Here is an 18,680-nt window from a genome sequence, read left to right on the forward strand (position 1 = left end):
TCCCATAGACGTAAAGTGGGGGTGATTTATTTTTACTCATCCAACCCTATAGTGTATCGTTGGATAGGTCTTTTAAAACCATCAGGGGTTTGCTAAGACGATTTTTTGATTCAGTGATTTGTTTGCGAAATATTAGCGTCCAATATTAGGGGGATTTGAAAAAAATCAGGATGGTAGTAAGTATATCAAACTTAAAAGGAAAACGGTTAAGTTTTCTTGAGAATCATTAGTAGTTTAAGAGTAAATAGCAGCCTAAGGTATAAAATATACCTAAACTTGGAATATACCGTACAAAATACGAAATCCTTAAAAATATTACTTAATTTTTTCGTAATGGCTACGGAACCCTATTTCGGGCGTGTCCGACACGCTCTTGGCCAGTTTTTTATTCTACTTGCCGTGTTAGAGCGGTTTCGTATTACTACAATCCGAATCCATGAAAACACCGGAGTAACTGGAGTACAGACGAGTAATCGTAGCACTATTTTTAACCCCCGACGTAAAAAGAGGGGTGTTATAACATTGACCGCTATGTGTGTCTGTATGCGTGTCTATCTGTAGCAACGTAGCTCTTAAACAGGTGGACCGATTTGATTGCAGTTTTTTTTTTATTTGAAATCAGGGCGATGGTTCTTAGACATGCTTTTTCAAAATCGGTTCAGCCGTTTTTGTGATTTTGAACTTTGAAGTTACAAAATCGGGCTCGGGAGTTTTGGTGGAATTGGTCGGAAATCGGATTGCGTATACCTTTACGCCTTTGTGTGGAAAAATTTGAAGAAAATCAGGATAGTAAGTATATCAAACTTAGACTGAAAACTATAACGGTTAAGTTTGCTTGAAAATTATTAGTAGTTTAAAAGTAAATAGCAGCCTAAGGTATAAAATTTACCTAAACTTGGAAGATTGCGTATAAAATACGAAAGCCTTCGAAAAATATTACTTAATTTTTTCGTAATGGCTACGGAATCCTATTTACGGCGTGTCCGACACGCTCTTGGCCGGTTTCTTTTTTTTTTCGGATTATTCCATAGAAATTGAATGAAAAATTAAAATGTGGACCGTAAGAATTGTTCTTAGTATATAAGTAAATGTGTCTAATGCAAATAATTAATCATGATATCGTAATAATAAAGTAAAAAAATGCGACGTTGCCAGCTCATCATCATCACCCCAGCCTTTATACGTCCCACTGCTGGGCACAGGCCTCCTCTCAGAACAAGAGGGCTACATCCTTGTTCCTCATAACCCTTGCGTATATTTTTATGTACTTTCAGTAGATCAAATAATTTTAAAAATATTTGTAGATAACATATTTTTGAGTTTCCAGTTGTGTAGATATTACTGAAAGGCTTGCTCATGTGTACATATGTTTGATTGATGAATCTGCTCAGATATAAAAGTACCCTTCCATGTACATTTATATTTGAAGCCTTGGTTATGCTCATATATTTGAACTCGACTGTACAAGCTTTGCTTAGTTTGGTACTTGGTCAATTGGTGTCAAGTGTCCCACGATATATTTTTTTATGCTAATATTTTTATACTGTCGGTTTTATCAATACAATTTGATTTCCCTGCCAAAATTTGGTTTACCTCTTTGCTCCAATTACTTATGCAAACTATATAGTTCGCCAGTTTTTCTGTATCACATGTCAAGAAATTGTAATCCAGGTGTAACGTTATAGCTTGCGGCGGTGTAGCTTATTATAATCCGAGATATTACTTATTAGACAACAGTTTTTAAATTTCATATACAATATTTTCTATCTGTGCAATCTGTATGGTTGAGCATTTCAAAAATTGCAGTTTTTCGTATTTGTGATGCTAGTGCCAATCTGCATTTGAACGAGTTTTCGACTCTTAAAACTTTATTTAATTTCGCTTGCAATTTTGTCAGCTGTTTCTTCGTGGACTCTGCTTCAGAATTCCATTTTTTGTTCTTACGAATTCCTGAAAATTAATAAAATGAATTATTGATTGGAAATGTAAGAAACTGAACTAATTATAATGCATTATATATAATGCTGTATTGGATTAACACTAAGATAAGATCGCATAGCTGATCAACTAGTCAAGTTGGACCTTGCGGAAGGTCCGTCGAGATCGCAACACCATTTTACTCTCTATTCTTATCGCTGATCAGCAAGACACAGCTAGAGGCACAACCAGAGGCATTTCCATCTCAGACTTCTAGGCTGGCAACGTATTAGTATTTTTTTAGCTTTGCTAGTGTACCTATCAGGTGTTACATTTGCAAGTTTTCTTTCAATTGAAATATGACTTAAATCAATTATTATAGTAATAAGATTTTGAGCACAAGTAATACAATACCATACAACTATTTTTATTGAACACCACAAATCAACACAATGTACAAGAAAATCGCTCGCCGCGCATTCGGTAGCGCGTAGTCACGGCCGGGCCGTTACGCCAGCTAGGCCTTAAGCCATAATAATTACAAGAGATGGTGCCACACACCTCTTAGCTGTATGCCAGTAATCAAGTTTTTCGGACGATTAAGTAGGAAATGCTATGGTGTAGGTTGCGGTAACACATGACCCGACAAGTCACTAAATGCAGGTAAACTCTCACTTTTAAAAAGTAATTTTAAACTTGCACTTTGTGAAAAACCTAATCTAATTTGGCGTCATGGGGCATCATCAGAGGAAGCCTTAAGTTTACCTTTTGTATTATTTTTGTGAAAGTATAAATAAAGCTGTCGTCGACACGACAGCCTTGGGATCAATCGGGTAGAAGAAAAAACTCGCAGTTCGGGTAGTGGACTGTATTTCTTCGGGTAATTCGTATCGCGAATCGAAAAATCCGGTATCGATAGCCAAGGTCGTCGGGTGAGCAAGTATAGAGTTCAGTTGGAAAGCCAAGTCGCAGGTTCGAGAGATGGTTCGGGTCCGGGGTCGTCGCAGATATCGTAAGGCTCGCTGGGATATCTTGTTCTAGTCACTCGGATGGCTCGCTGAAGTCGACTAGACTCGCTAGGGGGAGACCGTCGTATTTATACCCGAGCGGCGGGAAGATGGCCTCCACTCAATTGGCGGTAATTCAGGCGGTCTGGTGCGCCCAGCGAGGGTTTCAGAAACCGCATTGAATTATCGCCATTTTCGCTATCGATGTCGGGTTTTATTGATCGCTACTTATAAACTACTGAACTTACTATTTACAAATGAACCTAATTTACTCGGAATCGTGGTGCCCTAGAATTCGGTATGGGCTAGGGTCGCAAAAATCAAATTCAAAAATCTTTATTTCGGGAAACTTAACCTAAAATAAATCAATGAACTAAAACAATTACTTTGCTCACCCGCGACCTGGTATTATCTACTGATATCTACGCTTATGCAACATGTTCGTGTTCATGCGGTTCCTCCACCTCTTCACTGTGGGAGCGCGCATGGGTCACGGCAACCCACACTGCACTGACGCGTTTCGAACTCAACCAGAGCTCAAATTCAGAGCTCCGAACCTAAGACAACAGACTCGCAATGATGCCTTGCCACCTGTTCTTTTTAGTTTTATTTATTTATCATTTTATTTCATGCGCATTTTCTTTTCTGTTCTTAAAATGCAGCCTTATTTACCCGGCTCTAGAGTAAACTTGTTACGCTGTGGGACGGGCGCAGGCTGAAAATCAGCGCTGCAAGTTTCCTTTGCTCGCAGCTTATGCTGAGCCTAGCCCATTACCACCTGCTTATATTTTTGTCTTATTTTCTGTGGCAATAAATGATTATTATTATTATTATTATTATTAATTAAAACTAACTTACAGTACTAATTTACAATAATCTTAAAGCCTAATTAGAATCTATATAATACAAGCTTAAATGTGGCATTATCTGGGAAAAGGTACCTTGTTGTCGGTTCTAGTTTCCGAGATAATCGCGTTCAAAGTAAAATGTCGAAAAAAAACATTTTTTTCTTTTTTTACTCTTTATTAATAAGCAGGGTCTAAATTTTGATTTCACAGAGACACAAGTTTAAATCGATTTTTAGGATTCCGGAGCCAAAATGGTTTGCAAAACGGAACCCTTATAGTTTCGCCATGTCTGTCTGTCTGTCCGTCCGCGGCTTTGCTCAGGGACCATAAATGCTAGAAAGCTGTAATTTTGCATGGATATATAGGTAAACTGCCGACAAAATAGTACAATAAAAAATTAAAAAAAATGTTTATAGGGTACCTCCCATAGACGTAAAGTTTGGGGTGATTTATTATTCTCATCCAACCCTATAGTGTGGGGTACCGTTAGATAGGTCTTTTAAAACATCAGGGGTGTGCTAAGACGATTTTTCGATTCAGTGGTTTGTTTGCGAAATATTCAACTTTAAAGTGCAAATTTTCATTAAAATCGACCGTCCCCCCCCCCTCTAAAATCTAAACCGGTGGAAAAATTTGAAAAAAATCAGAATGGTAGTAAGTATGTCAAACTTTAAAGGAAAACTATAACGGCTAAGTTTGCTTTAGAATTATTAGTAGTTTATGAGTAAATAGTAGCCTAAGGTATAAAATATACCTAAATTTGGAAGATTCCGTACAAAATATAAAATCCTTAGAAAAATATTACTTATTTTTTTCGTAAGGCTACGGAACCCTATTTTGGGCGTGTGCCGCTCTTGAATGCTTTCTGTGCGCTCGCTATCGGTTTAGAAGACGTTTCGGACGTCGGTACTTTGTCGGCGCGTCATCATCATCATCATCCCAGCCTATACGTCCCACTGCTGGGCACAGGCCTCCTCTCAGAATGAGAGAGCTTGGGCAGTAGTTCCCACGCGGGCCCAGTGCGGTGCTTGTCGGCGCGTAAAAAACGTTAATCAGAATCATCATAAAATGCGTTTAATTAAAGTAGGTAGCCAGTTAGGGCCTTATCACACTAACGATTTGCGGGCGAGTTAAAAGCGATGCGAGCGCGCAACGATGTCGCTGCGAGTTCGCTGCGACGAAGACGCCCTTTTATTATTATACGAAAGTCTACAATATGGCGTTTTTGGCACTAAAGCAGCGAACTCGCTACGCGCTCGCAGCAGCGACATCGTGGCGCGCTCGCGGCGATGTCGTTGCTTGCTTGCGGCGAAATCGTTATACGCTCGCAGCGAATTCACTGCACGTTTGCCTCGCTTTCAACTCTTCCGCAAATCGCTAGTGTGACGCTTTACGCCAATTTGTCATTTTTTTTCTATTCGACTGGATGGCAAAGGAGCAAGTGGGTCTCACCTGATGGTAAGAGATTACCACCGCCCATAGACACCTGCAACACCAGGGGCATTGCAGATGCGTTGCCAACCTAGAGGCCTAAGATGGGATACCTCAAGTGCCAGTAATTTCATCGGCTGTCTTACTCTCCACGCCGAAACACAACAATGCAAGCAAATAGCAGTTTTCACGGCAGGATTTGCGAGCAAGATGGTGGTAGCAATCCGGGCGGACCTTACACAAGGTCCTACCACCTGCTGGTCTTTAGAGGTTGATTTATAATAATAATAATAACGATTAATAGTTACAACTACAAATCAAAAGCATTTTTTTAGATCTTATTTTTAACTATGTCACTAAACATTTTACGTCCGACAATAAGGTACATTTTCAAATACGTTAATCATTTAGTGTTTGTTGAGACAAAATTATAGGTTTTTGGTAAGAGTTTTAAAAGTGTTCTTAAATTAAGACTATTAAAATTAATCGTAAGTTATTAGTCTTTTTTAAATGATATCACTTCATATCACTAAATATTTTACCACCGCTGCACCGACGATAAGGTACCTTTTCAAAAATATTATAGTGATTGTACCAACTTTTTACTAAACTTCACCTTGAATTCTGAGACTGAAAAAACTAGTTTTTTAAGATTTGTTGAGTTGATTTGGTCTCATTTGGCTATGTTTTGACGTACTAAATATAAGCGTTTGTTGATTTTGACTGTTTAATTACATTTGTAAACCACAAAGTTATTTTTGTTAAAGTATTTTTTTATACATTAAACAACGTTAATTCAAAACGGAGTAGTTCTTATTTAATGTCCAATTACGCATAATATTTTTTCCTTCGATAAAATCCAATGGAAATATACTATAAATAGAAAATTAAGTAAAAAATCCATCAACCTTTTTTTTACTTTATGCACTTTAGCAAGGTAAACTATAGGAAAACAGTTGTCCAATTACAAAATTGTTCTTGAAACCTGAAAGCCCGTACAATCTACTCCTCAAATAGCATGTTATCTATGTAACTTCCAACAACATACTTTTATGGGGTGTATAAGTTTGAATTAAATTTTCTCATAATCACCTTTTCTGGCTTTTGAGTTTCAACAATTTTTTAAAAATATCTATTAAACCTACATGCATGTTTCTTACATGGTTCGATAGCTAAATGTATGTAGATTATGGGGATATCAATAACTCAATACCGACAACTAGGTACCTTTTCCCAGATAACGCCACAAATCTAATTAGAAACTACTTAAAACTACAGCGTCGTGTGGCCGTCCGCAACAATTCCCCGCCGCATCCGCAGCGGAGGCTTCTTCTTCAGTCGGGAGAACAGCCAACCGCGTCGTTGGCCGCCGGAACACGCCGCCCGTCGTGCGCACGTCCGCGCTCCGGACGCCACCATCCAATCCGGGGAAGACAGCTTCTATGACCCCGCGCGACCGCACGTTCCGGGGCAGGTTGGCGTCTGATCCGATGGCGCAGCGCATAGTCGCGCAGCGCTGGCAGCCACTCGGTGTAGGCGGCGCGCAGCTCGGTGTCGGCCTCGCGGAAACATGCAGCGTTATCGCTGTACATGAGCCGGGGCCACCCGCGACGAGCCGTCAAGCGCCGCAGCCAGCGCCATGATGGCGGAGTCGGTGGAGAGGTTGACCACCGTCTCGAGATGGACGGCGCGCGTCGTAAGGCACGTGAACAGCGCCACCCATCTCTTCTCGTGCCGCCGTCCGATGGTGAGGGGGCCGAAATAATCGACCCCGCAGTTGGTGAAGGGCCGGCAGTGCGGCTCGATCCGAGCCCGCGGCTGGTCGCTCATCGCTGGAGGTCGGGCTGTCGCGCGTCGCAAGGCGCACGTGCGGCAGACGCGCGCCACCTTCTTAACGGTGGAGCGCAGATGGAGCACCCACAGCCGGTGCCGCAGGTCATTGACCACCCGCTCGTTGGATGAGTGGGCGGCGTCGCGGTGCGCCCTCTCGATCAGAAGGCGTGTCGCCCATCAAGAATGCCGGGCCTCTTCTCTAGGCCCGGCACCGGCGCGGCGTTGATTCGCCCGCGCATCCGCAGCAGGCCGTCCTCCAGGACGGGGTCGAGCGCGTAAGGGCGGCTCCTCTTCGGTAGCCTCTCCCCGCTTTGGAGGAGGCGAAGTCGTTCGTCTGGCACCTCCGTTGGTAGAGGTGCTCCTCTCGTCGCACTAAGTCGATAGTTCGCTTTTTACAGCGCGGTTGTGTGTTGTTGTTGTTATGTGTTGATCTCGGTGGTGGTCGATCCCAAGCGCGGCAACTTCTTTAAGTCGTCCAAGGCTTTTGATGCCAGGACCTCTGAACTTCCGTAACACTGCCGCTGGGTCTGCATCACCGCCTCGGGGTTGGCGGCAGTGTGCAGCAGCGACTCCACTACTTCGCGTGCGGGGCCGCGCAAACATGAGCGCAGCCGCGCCATGTTATCGTTTGGCGTGAAGCTGTACGCCTTCGACGATTCGTTGTAAGCCGCCTGGAACGGCAGCCACTCCCTCGCCGCATCGGAGAAGGAAGGCAGCTCGTACACTTGGCGCGGTGGTGGACGCACCCGCGCCATCTTTTCCAGTGCCTCGGCGAGCTTCTCGATGCCTCGCTGGTGGCGAACGGCGCCGCTTGTGTTCGGGTGGTGGCGGAGATAGGCACCGCTTCGGCTCCGGTTTAGGCGCCTGTTGAGGCGTCGGTTGCTACGCCATGCTGCGCCGGAACCAATCAGCCCGCCGAGGTGCGCATCAACGGAGAAGTAGCCCATTCATATCGCAGTCGTCGCATTTATTATTCGGTATGGGCTAGTGTCGCAAAAATCAACTTCAAAAATCATTATTTCGGGAAACTTAACCTAATTAAAGCTAAATTACAGTACTAATATACAATAATCTTAAAATCTAATTAGAATCTATATAATTGAAGCTTAAGGGGCTGTTTCACCATCCATTGATTAGCGTTAACCGACGGTTAAATGTGATGCCGTCTCCGTTTATTCTAACACAACAAATAGAGACATCACATCTAACCGTCAGTTAACACTAATCAACGGGTGGTGAAACAGCCTCTAAATCTAATTAGAAACTAATTAAAACTACATCGTCGCGTGGTTGTCCGCAACAAAAGCAGAGGGTCGTGGGTTCCAGCCCAGCTCCGAGTTCTTCGGAATTTATATGCGGAATTACATTTGTAATTTACCATGAGCTCTTTGGTGAAGGCAAACATCGTGAGGAACACTGCACACTCCTGCGAAGAAATTCAATGGCGTGTGTGAAGTTCTCAATCCGCACTAGGCCTGCGTGAGAACTATAGCCCAAGCTCACTCATTGTGAGAGGAGGCCTGTGCCCAGCAGTACGGCGTAAATAGGCTGATGATAACGATAAATAAATAAATAAATATGTGGGTGACCAGTTGCTTACCTGAAGTTCTAGGCTTTGGAATATCAATGGTGATACCAGCTGTCTTGTTCAAGGAAGCAATTCCAGCAGCTATTTCTCCAGTTGGAACCTGTACACCTGCAATCCCCAAATATATAATTATAATATTATATGAAACAGCTATTTGTATAGAATGCTATAAATTGGGGATCAAGCAGTTGCAAAATTTCGTTTCAAGATCTTATACAATTCTTTACACCTCAATGACTGATTGAGTGAGTAGAAATGTTGGACAACGTAAAGAGAACTTAATTCAAATCTACAATACATACTTTCACTCATATAGTAATGTATGTATGTATGTAAAGCTCTTTATTGTACAGAAAATTTAATTTTAATTCAATTTCATTTTTTTTATTCAATTCAAACTACACATACAATTTTTTTTTTTCAAAAATGGTGGTACTTTACAATAAATTACACTGACTCCTACACTAGCCAAGGCCTGTTCTGTAGGTAACCAATTTGTATGTTGGTTAACAAAACTGAGGCGGAAAGTTAATACATTTTACCATATTAATTGTTAAACCATCTAGACTATTTATTATTATAAAATTATATTAGTGAACAAAGGTATTCAAAAATTAAATTTAGCACTAGTTGTAAATGAGGTACTTTCTAAAATTAATCGAAATTATGGTGATGGTGTGTGTGTGTGTGTGTGTGTGTGTGTGTGTGTGTGTGTGTGTGTGTGTGTGTGTGTGTGTGTGTGCGTGCGTGCGTGCGTGCGTGGTGCGTGCGTGCGTGCGTGCGTGCGTGCGTGTGTGTGTGTGGCAAAATCATCCTAACAGGATCTCTTCCAGTTGATTGAGTTTCAATATTGTTAGTCAGTTAAATTCTTGTGTTTAGATGACCAGATGGACTAGTGGTTAGAGAACCTGACTACGAAGCTTGAGGTCCCGGGTTCGATTCCCGTGTCGGGGCAGATATTTGTATGAAAAATACGAATGTTTGTTCTCGGGTCTTGGGTGTTTAATATGTATTTAAGTATGTATCTATATCTACATAATTATATTTATCCGTTGCTTAGTTACCCATACCACAAGCTTTGCTAAGCTTACTTTGGGACTAGGTCAATTGGTGTGAATTGTCCCGTGATATTTATTATTATTATTGTGTATCAATTTTTTTGTTTATCTTATGCTGGTTTCCGAATAAACACTATAGTTGGCAAAAGAGCTTTTACTAAAAATTGCATTTTTACAAGCTTTTATTTAGTTTCACCTACTCCCGTTGTCTGTCTCTGTCTGTAGTCAAATCTTGCAAGTATAATTTGACCAACTTCCAGTAGTCAGATTGACTTGAAATTTGGAATACTTATATAAATCGCGTGACAACACAATAATCTGGTAGTAACATCCTAGTAGTCCAGCCAGGATTGTCTCTGCAGGGCGGAACTCTTCAACGGTTAATAGCATCGACTTGAAATTTGGTATACAAATGTAATTTGGGTGACAATGCAAGTACAGTCAACAAAAAGAACAGTCAGCGTAAAAAGCTTGTATTCAAAATGAAATTTTTATGGTTAGGTTATTAATAGAAAACTTATTTGTTTTCGAGGTATGGTACATACCCTAAAAAGTAATATACATATATTTTTTTAATATAGTAGTTAAATATAAATGTATTGTGTCCTGTATTGGCTGTCACATATCTTGCTTGTCACAAACATAAACCTAATTATTTATACTAATTACTTATTTAGATTAATTGGAAAAAAATTAGTTTGCCAAAACTAGTCAGTCTCCCATGTTGTCATGAGGCAATTAAAATTTTACTAACAGAAGTGAAAATGGTAAATTATGCAAATCCGTGTAATTCAAATACAGGCACCCAACAGAATGCACACATTTTCATCAATAATAGTGTATTCCAAAATTGATTTGCTTGGTTCGCATACACATAACTGTATCTACTTACATCACCCACTTCAATATAAGTCTGTTTAAATAAACAACAGTCGCATGAAATTACCTGCAGTGCTTGTTGTAGGCAAATCTGTATTAAAGGTGTCTATTGTCCTTGCAGCAGATACTTCAATTTGAGTTGAACCTGTAATTACAAACAATAAAGTTGTTAGAATCTGGCCAGCAAAAGCTGTCCACGCATTTTTTACCAAACTTTAATCTGGTGTCATTTTAGAAGACTGTCAAATTGATGACATTCATTTGTTACATTCATAACATCAAATTTGTAACATATGTAATACATAAATAATTTTACATAACTAAATATAAATAATAAATAAATAAATTCTAACCCGGCTTAGATAGTTTCGATATTTCTGCTCTAAGAAATAAATAAATTATTTTTTGTTCAATTCAACCTACCATTCTCAAAATGCAAATTTTATAAGATTATATTATAATTAAAATGTTAGAAGACTATATTCAATGCCAATCTGGTCAAAATGGTCCAAAATTGATGCGTCTGGACTGTACATAAATGGACACTGACAAAAGTCATAAAATTGACCAAGGGACTCCTAAAGTACATCATCAACTTTCACACATTACTATAATTAATGTTGGTGTAGCTTGAAATCTCGAAGTATAATTTAAGATCTGGAAAATTTTAATAATATCTAAGTATCAACATTGTTTAAACAGTGTACAGCAAGAGTTGTCAGCCACATTTCTTTTTAATTTGCCGCAGTTTGTCTGGTACAGCTTTCGTTGGCCAATATAAGTCCATCATCATCGTCAGCTCCAGCATATATACAATATGTATATCACACCACTGGCCACAGGCTTCCTCACTGATAGAGGGAGGGCCCAGTGCCCAGTGCAAGTTGGGAACTTCACACATACCACCGATCACAAGTGCGTGCAGGTTTCCTCACCATGTATTCTTTCACCAAAAAGCTTATGGTTAATGTTATTTCACACATAAATCCGAAAAACTAAGAGGTTTGAATCAACAACAGGTGGTAGGACCTTGTGCAAGGTCCACCCAGAGTTCTATACCACCTTCTTGCTCGCTAATCCTGCCATGAAGCAGCAGTGCTTGCACTGTTGTGTTTCGGCGTGGAGAGTAAAACAGCCGGTGAAATAACTGGCACTTGAGGTATCCCATCTTAGGCCTCTCGGTTGGCAACGCATCTGCAATACCCCTGGCGTTGCAGATGTTTATGGGCGGTGGTGATCTCTTACCATCAGGAGACCCACTTGCTTGTTTGCTATCCAGTCAAAAAAAAAAACAACAACAACATTCTGCTTGTGAGGTCATAGGTCAACTACCAGACTACCCACCTACCACCTGCGTATCATTATAAATGCAAAGTATTTCTTTATATATACATACCTGGTAAGTTAAGCACGGGTATTGCAGCTTTGCTCAATCTCTGTTTATCATAACAATATTTTTTTTTGTTGTTGACTCACTGTCCTATTCTTGAAAATGTATGTCATCGAACATTCTGACCCCACATTCGAAATCTGTCTATTTCCTTGGCTGGATCCGGAAACACATGAAAACTTACACCTATAAATAAAAATAAATATGTTACTCTTTTTTCAGATTCGTGTAAAGCACAATTGCGCACTTGTTCTTATATGTGCACTTGTGTTTTATCCTCATGAAACAAATTTGCACTTGTGCTTCAAAAGGGATAAAACCGGCCAAGAGCGTGTCGGACACGCCCAAAATAGGGTTCCGTAGCCATTACGAAAATATTTAGTAATATTTTTCTAAGGATTTCGTATTTTATACGGAATCTTCCAAGTTTAGGTATATTTTATACCTTAGGCTGCTATTTACTCTTAAACTACTAATAATTCTCAAGCAAACTTGCCGTTATAGTTTTCCTTTTAAGTTTGATATACTTACTACGGTTGTGAATTTTAATGAAAACGCCCTATTTTAATGACAATTTGCACTTTAAAGTTGAATATTTCGCAAACAAATCACTGAATTGAAAAATTGTCTTAGCAAACCAGTAGGGTTTTAAAAGACCTATCCAACGATACCCCCACACTAAAGGGTTAGGATGAGAAAAAAATCACCCCCACTTTACGTCTATGGGAGGTACCCTAAAAAAAATTAATTTACAGCTTTCTAGCATTGATAGTCCCTGGGCAAAGCCGCGGACGGACGGACAGACAGACAGACAGACAGACAGACAGACAGACAGACAGACAGACAGACAGACAGACAGACAGACAGACAGACAGACAGACAGACAGACAGACAGACAGACAGACAGACAGACAGACAGACAGACAGAAAGACAGAGACATGGCGAAACTATAAGGGTTCCGTTTTTGCCATTTTGGGTCCGGAACTCTAAAAAACGAACCCTTAAATGATCGCTATACAATGATCTGTCTGTCTTTTAAGATCCTTTTTCATCAGGGACATAGGGCTCTAAGCATAATTTTCCACACGGGACAATCTTCAATGTGGAGGTAGCATGCCGAAATTAATATCAATACTCAAACCTGGTGTGCAGTACCTTGAAGCTCTGTAAAAAATTAACCTTCGAAATCAACCCAAACAAAATATACCCTCATTAAAAAAGGTGTTTCCATACAAATTACCTACAAGTTGTCCTAAAAACTTGAAATTTGGTATAAAGGTAGCTTTTATAGCAGTCAATCAAAAAAATCTGAAAATCTTAATTTTTCAGTGACCAATATAAAATACATTTTGCTTAGGCGCAGGGTTGCTGTATTTTTGTTACATCTTAATTTTTACACTTAGAATTTTTTACCAAAATTAAGGCATGATGGCACATATTTTAAATGATGTTATCAAATAGAGTAAGTTAAAAGAAGCGTATTTTACTTGAAGAACTTTTCTCTGTAATCAAAAATGGCCGAAATAAAGGTACCCAATGTTAAATTTTTTGCAAGGAGCCGGGACTTGGAAATTTTTTGGCAAAAAGAAGTCATGATGACACATATTTTCAATGATGTTATCAAATAGAGTACGTTAAAATAAGCGCATTTTACTTGAACAACTTTTCTCTGTAATCAAAAATGGCTGAGATAAAGGTACCCAAAGTTTTAAATTTTTTGCAAGGAGCCGGGGACTTGGAATTTTTTTGGCAAAAAGAAGTCATGATGACATATATTTTAAATGATGTTTCTGTATAGAATACGTTAAAATAAGTGTATTTTGTTAGACAAATTTTTCTCTGTAATTAAAAATAGCCAAGATATAGGGACCCAAAGTTTGAAATTTAGGTACAAGCAAAGCGAGCAGTGGTTAGTATGAATTGAGTCCACAACGCACGAGCCGAGCCGAGCGAGCGAAGCAAGCGTACCGCGGCAGCGGCCGGCGAATTGCCAGAACTGAATTAAGCCGTTAATCTTAGCTATTGTTGAAATGAAATGAAATAATTTATTTTGCTTTAGACAAGGTAATAAATGGTTTTATAAAAATGTGTTAAGGTGCAGTGACACATGTAACCAAAAACACTGGCATGAAAACATTAACTTATTAAATAAGTTCACTAAAAAGACAATTAATTTTGTAATATAAATAAATAATCTAAATTGAATAATAGTTATTAATTTATAGATCAATGTAACCCTGTGATAATGTCAATTATTATTTTAAATATTCTTTAATTAAATAAAATGCTTTGTCTTTAAGCCACTGATATAATTTAAATCTGAATTTACTCCTGGGCAACTCAGCTATGCTCTTAGGCAACTTATTAAATATTCGTATTGCCATTGGAAAACAGTTTCTGCAATACAAGTGTGTGTTAGTTTTAGGATAAATTAGTTTATTTGGGTATCTGGTATTAAAAGGCACACTTGCTGTTTTGTTTTAGTGCTTTCGATGTAATTTGACAGTTACATATTTCAAAAATATAAAACAAGGGACTATCAGTAAATTCAACCGTTCAAACAGCGGTTTACAAGTAGTTAGAGGGGGACATTACATATGCTACTTATACATTATTTTGGACCAATAAATACCCTATTAATGTCTACTGAATTTCCCCACAATAGTATACATATGTTAATATTGATCCAACGTAGCCATGGTATGCATTTAGTGCTGTTTGTTCATTTGCAATTTTTGTAAGCCGCCAGTGTATAAGCAAAACAATTTATTTTATTTACTATACTCTGAACATGCGGTTTCCATGAACACTTATTATCTATATTAAATTATACCTAGAAATCGTGCTTCGTTTGATTCTCTCATTATTTGATTATCATAATGATACAGTGATATTTTCAAATAAGCCTTTCCATTTCGAAATTGTACATATGTAGTTTTATTTAAATTAACATTCAAATTGCTGTCCTTTTACCAGTTTATTATGATATAACAGTTTTATTTATTTCAGTATTGTAAGTTTATTTATTTTTACCTGTTATGATGATTGAAATGTCATCAGCAATGTTTGATTAAAATATAGGTTGAATGCTAATTTTCTTTCTTCTACTTCTATCTCATCTGTAGTTGGTCACAGTGAAAAGTACCCCTTTTAAAAGATGCTCATTTTAACATACTCTAATTATAACAATTATTTAAAATAGGGTTTATACTCACATAGAAAATAACATTGTTTTGAATTTTAAGTCCTGGCTCCATAGTAATTTACTTGAAAATTTTCTGTCCAAAATATGGCTATGTCTTTTTTGATTCCTGTTTTTACGCGTTTCAAGCAATAAAAAAAAATGTGTGGTTCCCCGCTTTGGTATAGTCTGACCAACTTTTCGTACATAATCTTCGGTGCGCGAGTCCGACTCGCACTCGGGTTAGTTTTTTTATATTTTATTGAGGCTTTGGTACACATGATCAGCATTATTGGGAGAGAGACTCCAGGCCAAAGAGTATTGTAATGTATAGGAATCTCCAGGCATAATAATGATGTGATACGATGGCTGTGACGCCAAAAACATTGATCAAAATAAAAATCCTCTCAACAACGGTTAATGATTAATTATTAACCTTTTAAATACACTTAGAATGTATAACTAGCGATATAATTCGCCTTTGCCAAGCTTATAGTTCAATATTTCACGAGACTGAAAACTCAATCTTACAATTGGAAAACTATTTTATTAGAATGGTTTTATTTACCTTTTCCACTTCTTGTCATGCATCCCGGCACGCAGCAAACGAGAAATACATATTTTAACAAATACGTTAGTAGTGAAATAATTAAATCAAATTCTATCTCGTCTCGACAAAAAATCGAAGGAGCCGAAGGCTCAAGTCGGCTCACCTCAACGAATTAATGGAGGAAGCACTAAAACACTTTAATTAATTAACAATTCACTCAAATAAAGGCAACGAAAGGTTGGAAAAACTGTAACAACAAGTTCTTTAAAACTGCCGACCGACATTTTGTATTTTTTACCGAAGGGAAAAGCAATGGCGGAATCGACAGATACGGTAAAGTAGGTACGATTAGGTAAGCAATGTTACTAGTAAAATGTTCTCTGTTCTTTACAAATTGCTTGAGAAAGTTTAATGAATCTTTGAATAAAATGTTTAATTATTAAGAATGAATGTTTAATATGATATAAAAACATATTGATGTACTTTCACTTATATTTTGGTTATGGCAAGAAAGCAGAATTTATAGGTAAGTTATTTTAACAAGGAGCGCTAGATTTCGCTAGCTTCTATGCAAATTGAGGAACCTGCATACTATTGAGAAGAGACCATAGCGTGCTTTCAAACTGTCAGTGTCTCACGGTATGTCAAATCAAAACTAGAAAAAAAAAATTATTACCGCACGTATAGGCGAGACGAGTTATTATTCTTCTAAATGTATAAATAATAAAGTTTTTCAAAAGTATTTAAAATGGCTAGCAATATTAGACACATATACAATACGGTAGACGAGAACTGCTTAAGGCATATAAGAACTATCTATGAGCTATCTCTGTCTGTAGACAAAATCATAACATCGAACTTACGAACTGCTACAATAGAAACGAGGCGAGTACCTACTGTGCTAGATTATCTTTAATTAAGTCCAAGGGGCAACTATTGATAAGTAATTTAGCAGTTATCTTTAAACACCATAAAAATGCGTCATTTTCATACAACATTGAAACATCCCAGACTGGATTATTAATCAAAAAACTTTTTTCAGACCTGCAAAATCCAATGGGCTATGGTGTTTCACTCTTCTGCCAGTAATTTTATTCCTGTACACCAAGCTGTACGATGTGCCTCAACTCTACAGGCTGGCAACGTTTTTGTCTATAGGCCTATCATGTTATTGCATATTGTTCATATTGTTTATGTCTGTATCTTGTTTAGTGTTGAGGGACAGTTTGTGGGGTGGTTGCCTACCATCTGGACTCATAGGATCTTTGCTGGTGTACTGCTATGTTAGAGAAGGTAGGTAATTATCTTATACCTTTAAACAAGTTTACTTTACTGAATAACTGCAGATATAGAGTGGGTCAGGAGACCCACTTGCTAGTTTTCCATCCAGTCAAATAAAAAAATAAAAAAAATAGACTTGAAAATTGGCAGACATTCCTTGAGGATTATAGAGGCTCACTTATACTAGATTTCCCAAAATTTGATGGGATAAGTGGCCAGTTTTTTTTATTGGCCATTTCCAAAACTTGTACATTATTGTCCTAGCATATTAGTATAGCTTGTGGTTTTTAAGGGATTTTACTAAATTTCTATAGGAACTTCCAAAAATTACATTGCGGTTTCATTAACATTGCATTAAAAACATTTGTTGTGCCAAATTTCATGTCTCTAAACCCTGTGGTTGAGATTTTATTCAGTTTCCCTGGGAATATTGGGATAAAATTCCTTTGTGCTATTTCTGACATCTATCTATCTACATACCAAATTTCATCCAAATCTGACCAGCCATTTTAGCATGAAGGAGTAACAAACACATACACACATATATAAACTTTGCATTTATAATATTAATAGGTTTTTTTTTTTTAGATATGCTGTTTGCAGCAATTTTTCACATTGCCCCCTACATTTATTTTTAATGAAGTTCTCCGGAGATCACTGGCATATCCAAGACATTTACTATAGGGGAAGCAATGATTGTTGCACAAGCTGTTGTGATATCAAGTACTGTGGTAGTGGCCAATTACACTTGGTATTTAAGTGAAGATGTGAAAATGGATCTAATCAATGTTGCAATTGTTGTAAGTTAACTTTTGAGTATTATGTTAAAATAAAACAAAACTCACCAAAAACTCAAAGATACTTTTCCACCGGAATGGTGAGACAAGGTGGAGTGAGATGTTGATTAAAATTAGTACCTATGCCAAAATTTTAAATCTCTCCTAGCGCATCTTCAAGCCAAATGTGAGTTGGGCTTACATGGAATTAATGAGTACAATATCATTAAAATTAAATAATAGTGGTTGTCTGATCAAACTTTGTATAATGTATAGGAAATAGAAGAGGTTCAGTCTTAGACTAAACTTATTGAGAGATAAAATCTAGTCATAATTTCAGTGAAACTCATTGGGTGTTTTCAGACAGTGTTATCAACAGTGGGATTAATTGTTACAGCTCTTTGTCATTTGAAACAAGAGCAAAGAACCCTAGTGGTCCTTGGACAATTTATCGGAGCAGCCGCTGTGCTGGAGTTGGTGGAACTACATGTGTTACTAGGAGGGGACTGCTTACCGAGATTGTTGTATTTTATATTCATGAATCAAAAAAAGGTGAGTATTTGTTGAAAGTCTTCAATAAATATTAAAACCGAGCTGGTAATGATGAAGAAATCACCACAAAAATGGTGATACCCTTCTACTCTTTTATGTGCTCTATAGTATCCATCCGTTGATCTATTGTGAATGATTCTGTTTCAGAGACAGCTGATAGGTTTTTGGCTGTTCCTAGTGATTGTGGCTGTAATCCTACTATACATACGTACCAACATGGCGGTAAAAGCCACTACGACGACGCGCAAAGCGTTCCACATCATGGCTGCGTTTGTGTTTGCGTCGGGTGTACTCTATGACATCAGTCTCATCAAAGTTAGCAGCAGGGCTGGGGCTGGATTGCTTATTCTTGTTGAGGTATGTGTAAAATGATTTTCAATCTCTGCTG

The 18,680-nt window shown here is 38.2% G+C and overlaps 2 protein-coding genes and 1 long non-coding RNA gene across 7 annotated transcripts in view; 2 read left to right on the forward strand and 1 right to left on the reverse strand.

Annotated features, from left to right (window-relative positions):
* The window catches only part of LOC141442608 (cilia- and flagella-associated protein 91-like), a gene marked incomplete in the record, with an annotated part of 185,848 nt that overhangs the window by 99,351 nt on the left and 67,817 nt on the right, over positions 1-18,680 (forward strand).
* On the reverse strand, positions 1,003-15,959 carry LOC141442612 (uncharacterized). Of its 5 annotated transcripts, XR_012452950.1 has the most exons (6): positions 15,847-15,959; positions 15,702-15,712; positions 11,958-12,137; positions 10,629-10,706; positions 8,637-8,732; positions 1,003-1,950 (listed from the first exon to the last, which is right to left on the reverse strand). It is a non-coding gene; the product is annotated as an uncharacterized lncRNA (long non-coding RNA). The 5 variants fall into 5 exon arrangements; XR_012452949.1 differs by lacking the exon at positions 15,702-15,712 and having other exon boundaries at positions 15,847-15,957; XR_012452948.1 differs by lacking the exon at positions 15,847-15,959 and having other exon boundaries at positions 15,702-15,746.
* Positions 17,639-18,680, forward strand: part of LOC141443045 (uncharacterized) — a 6,607-nt gene continuing 5,565 nt past the window's right edge. Inside the window, exons 1-3 of the mRNA XM_074108262.1 lie at positions 17,639-17,764; positions 18,104-18,292; positions 18,440-18,649. Of these exons, the coding sequence (XP_073964363.1) occupies positions 17,657-17,764; positions 18,104-18,292; positions 18,440-18,649 (507 nt within the window). The 5' untranslated portion in view covers positions 17,639-17,656. The remainder of the gene's footprint in view (positions 17,765-18,103; positions 18,293-18,439; positions 18,650-18,680) is intronic.

The sequence above is a fragment of the Choristoneura fumiferana genome, chromosome 26 (assembly GCF_025370935.1).
Source record: "Choristoneura fumiferana chromosome 26, NRCan_CFum_1, whole genome shotgun sequence".
Classification (NCBI taxonomy): Eukaryota; Metazoa; Arthropoda; class Insecta; order Lepidoptera; family Tortricidae; genus Choristoneura; species Choristoneura fumiferana.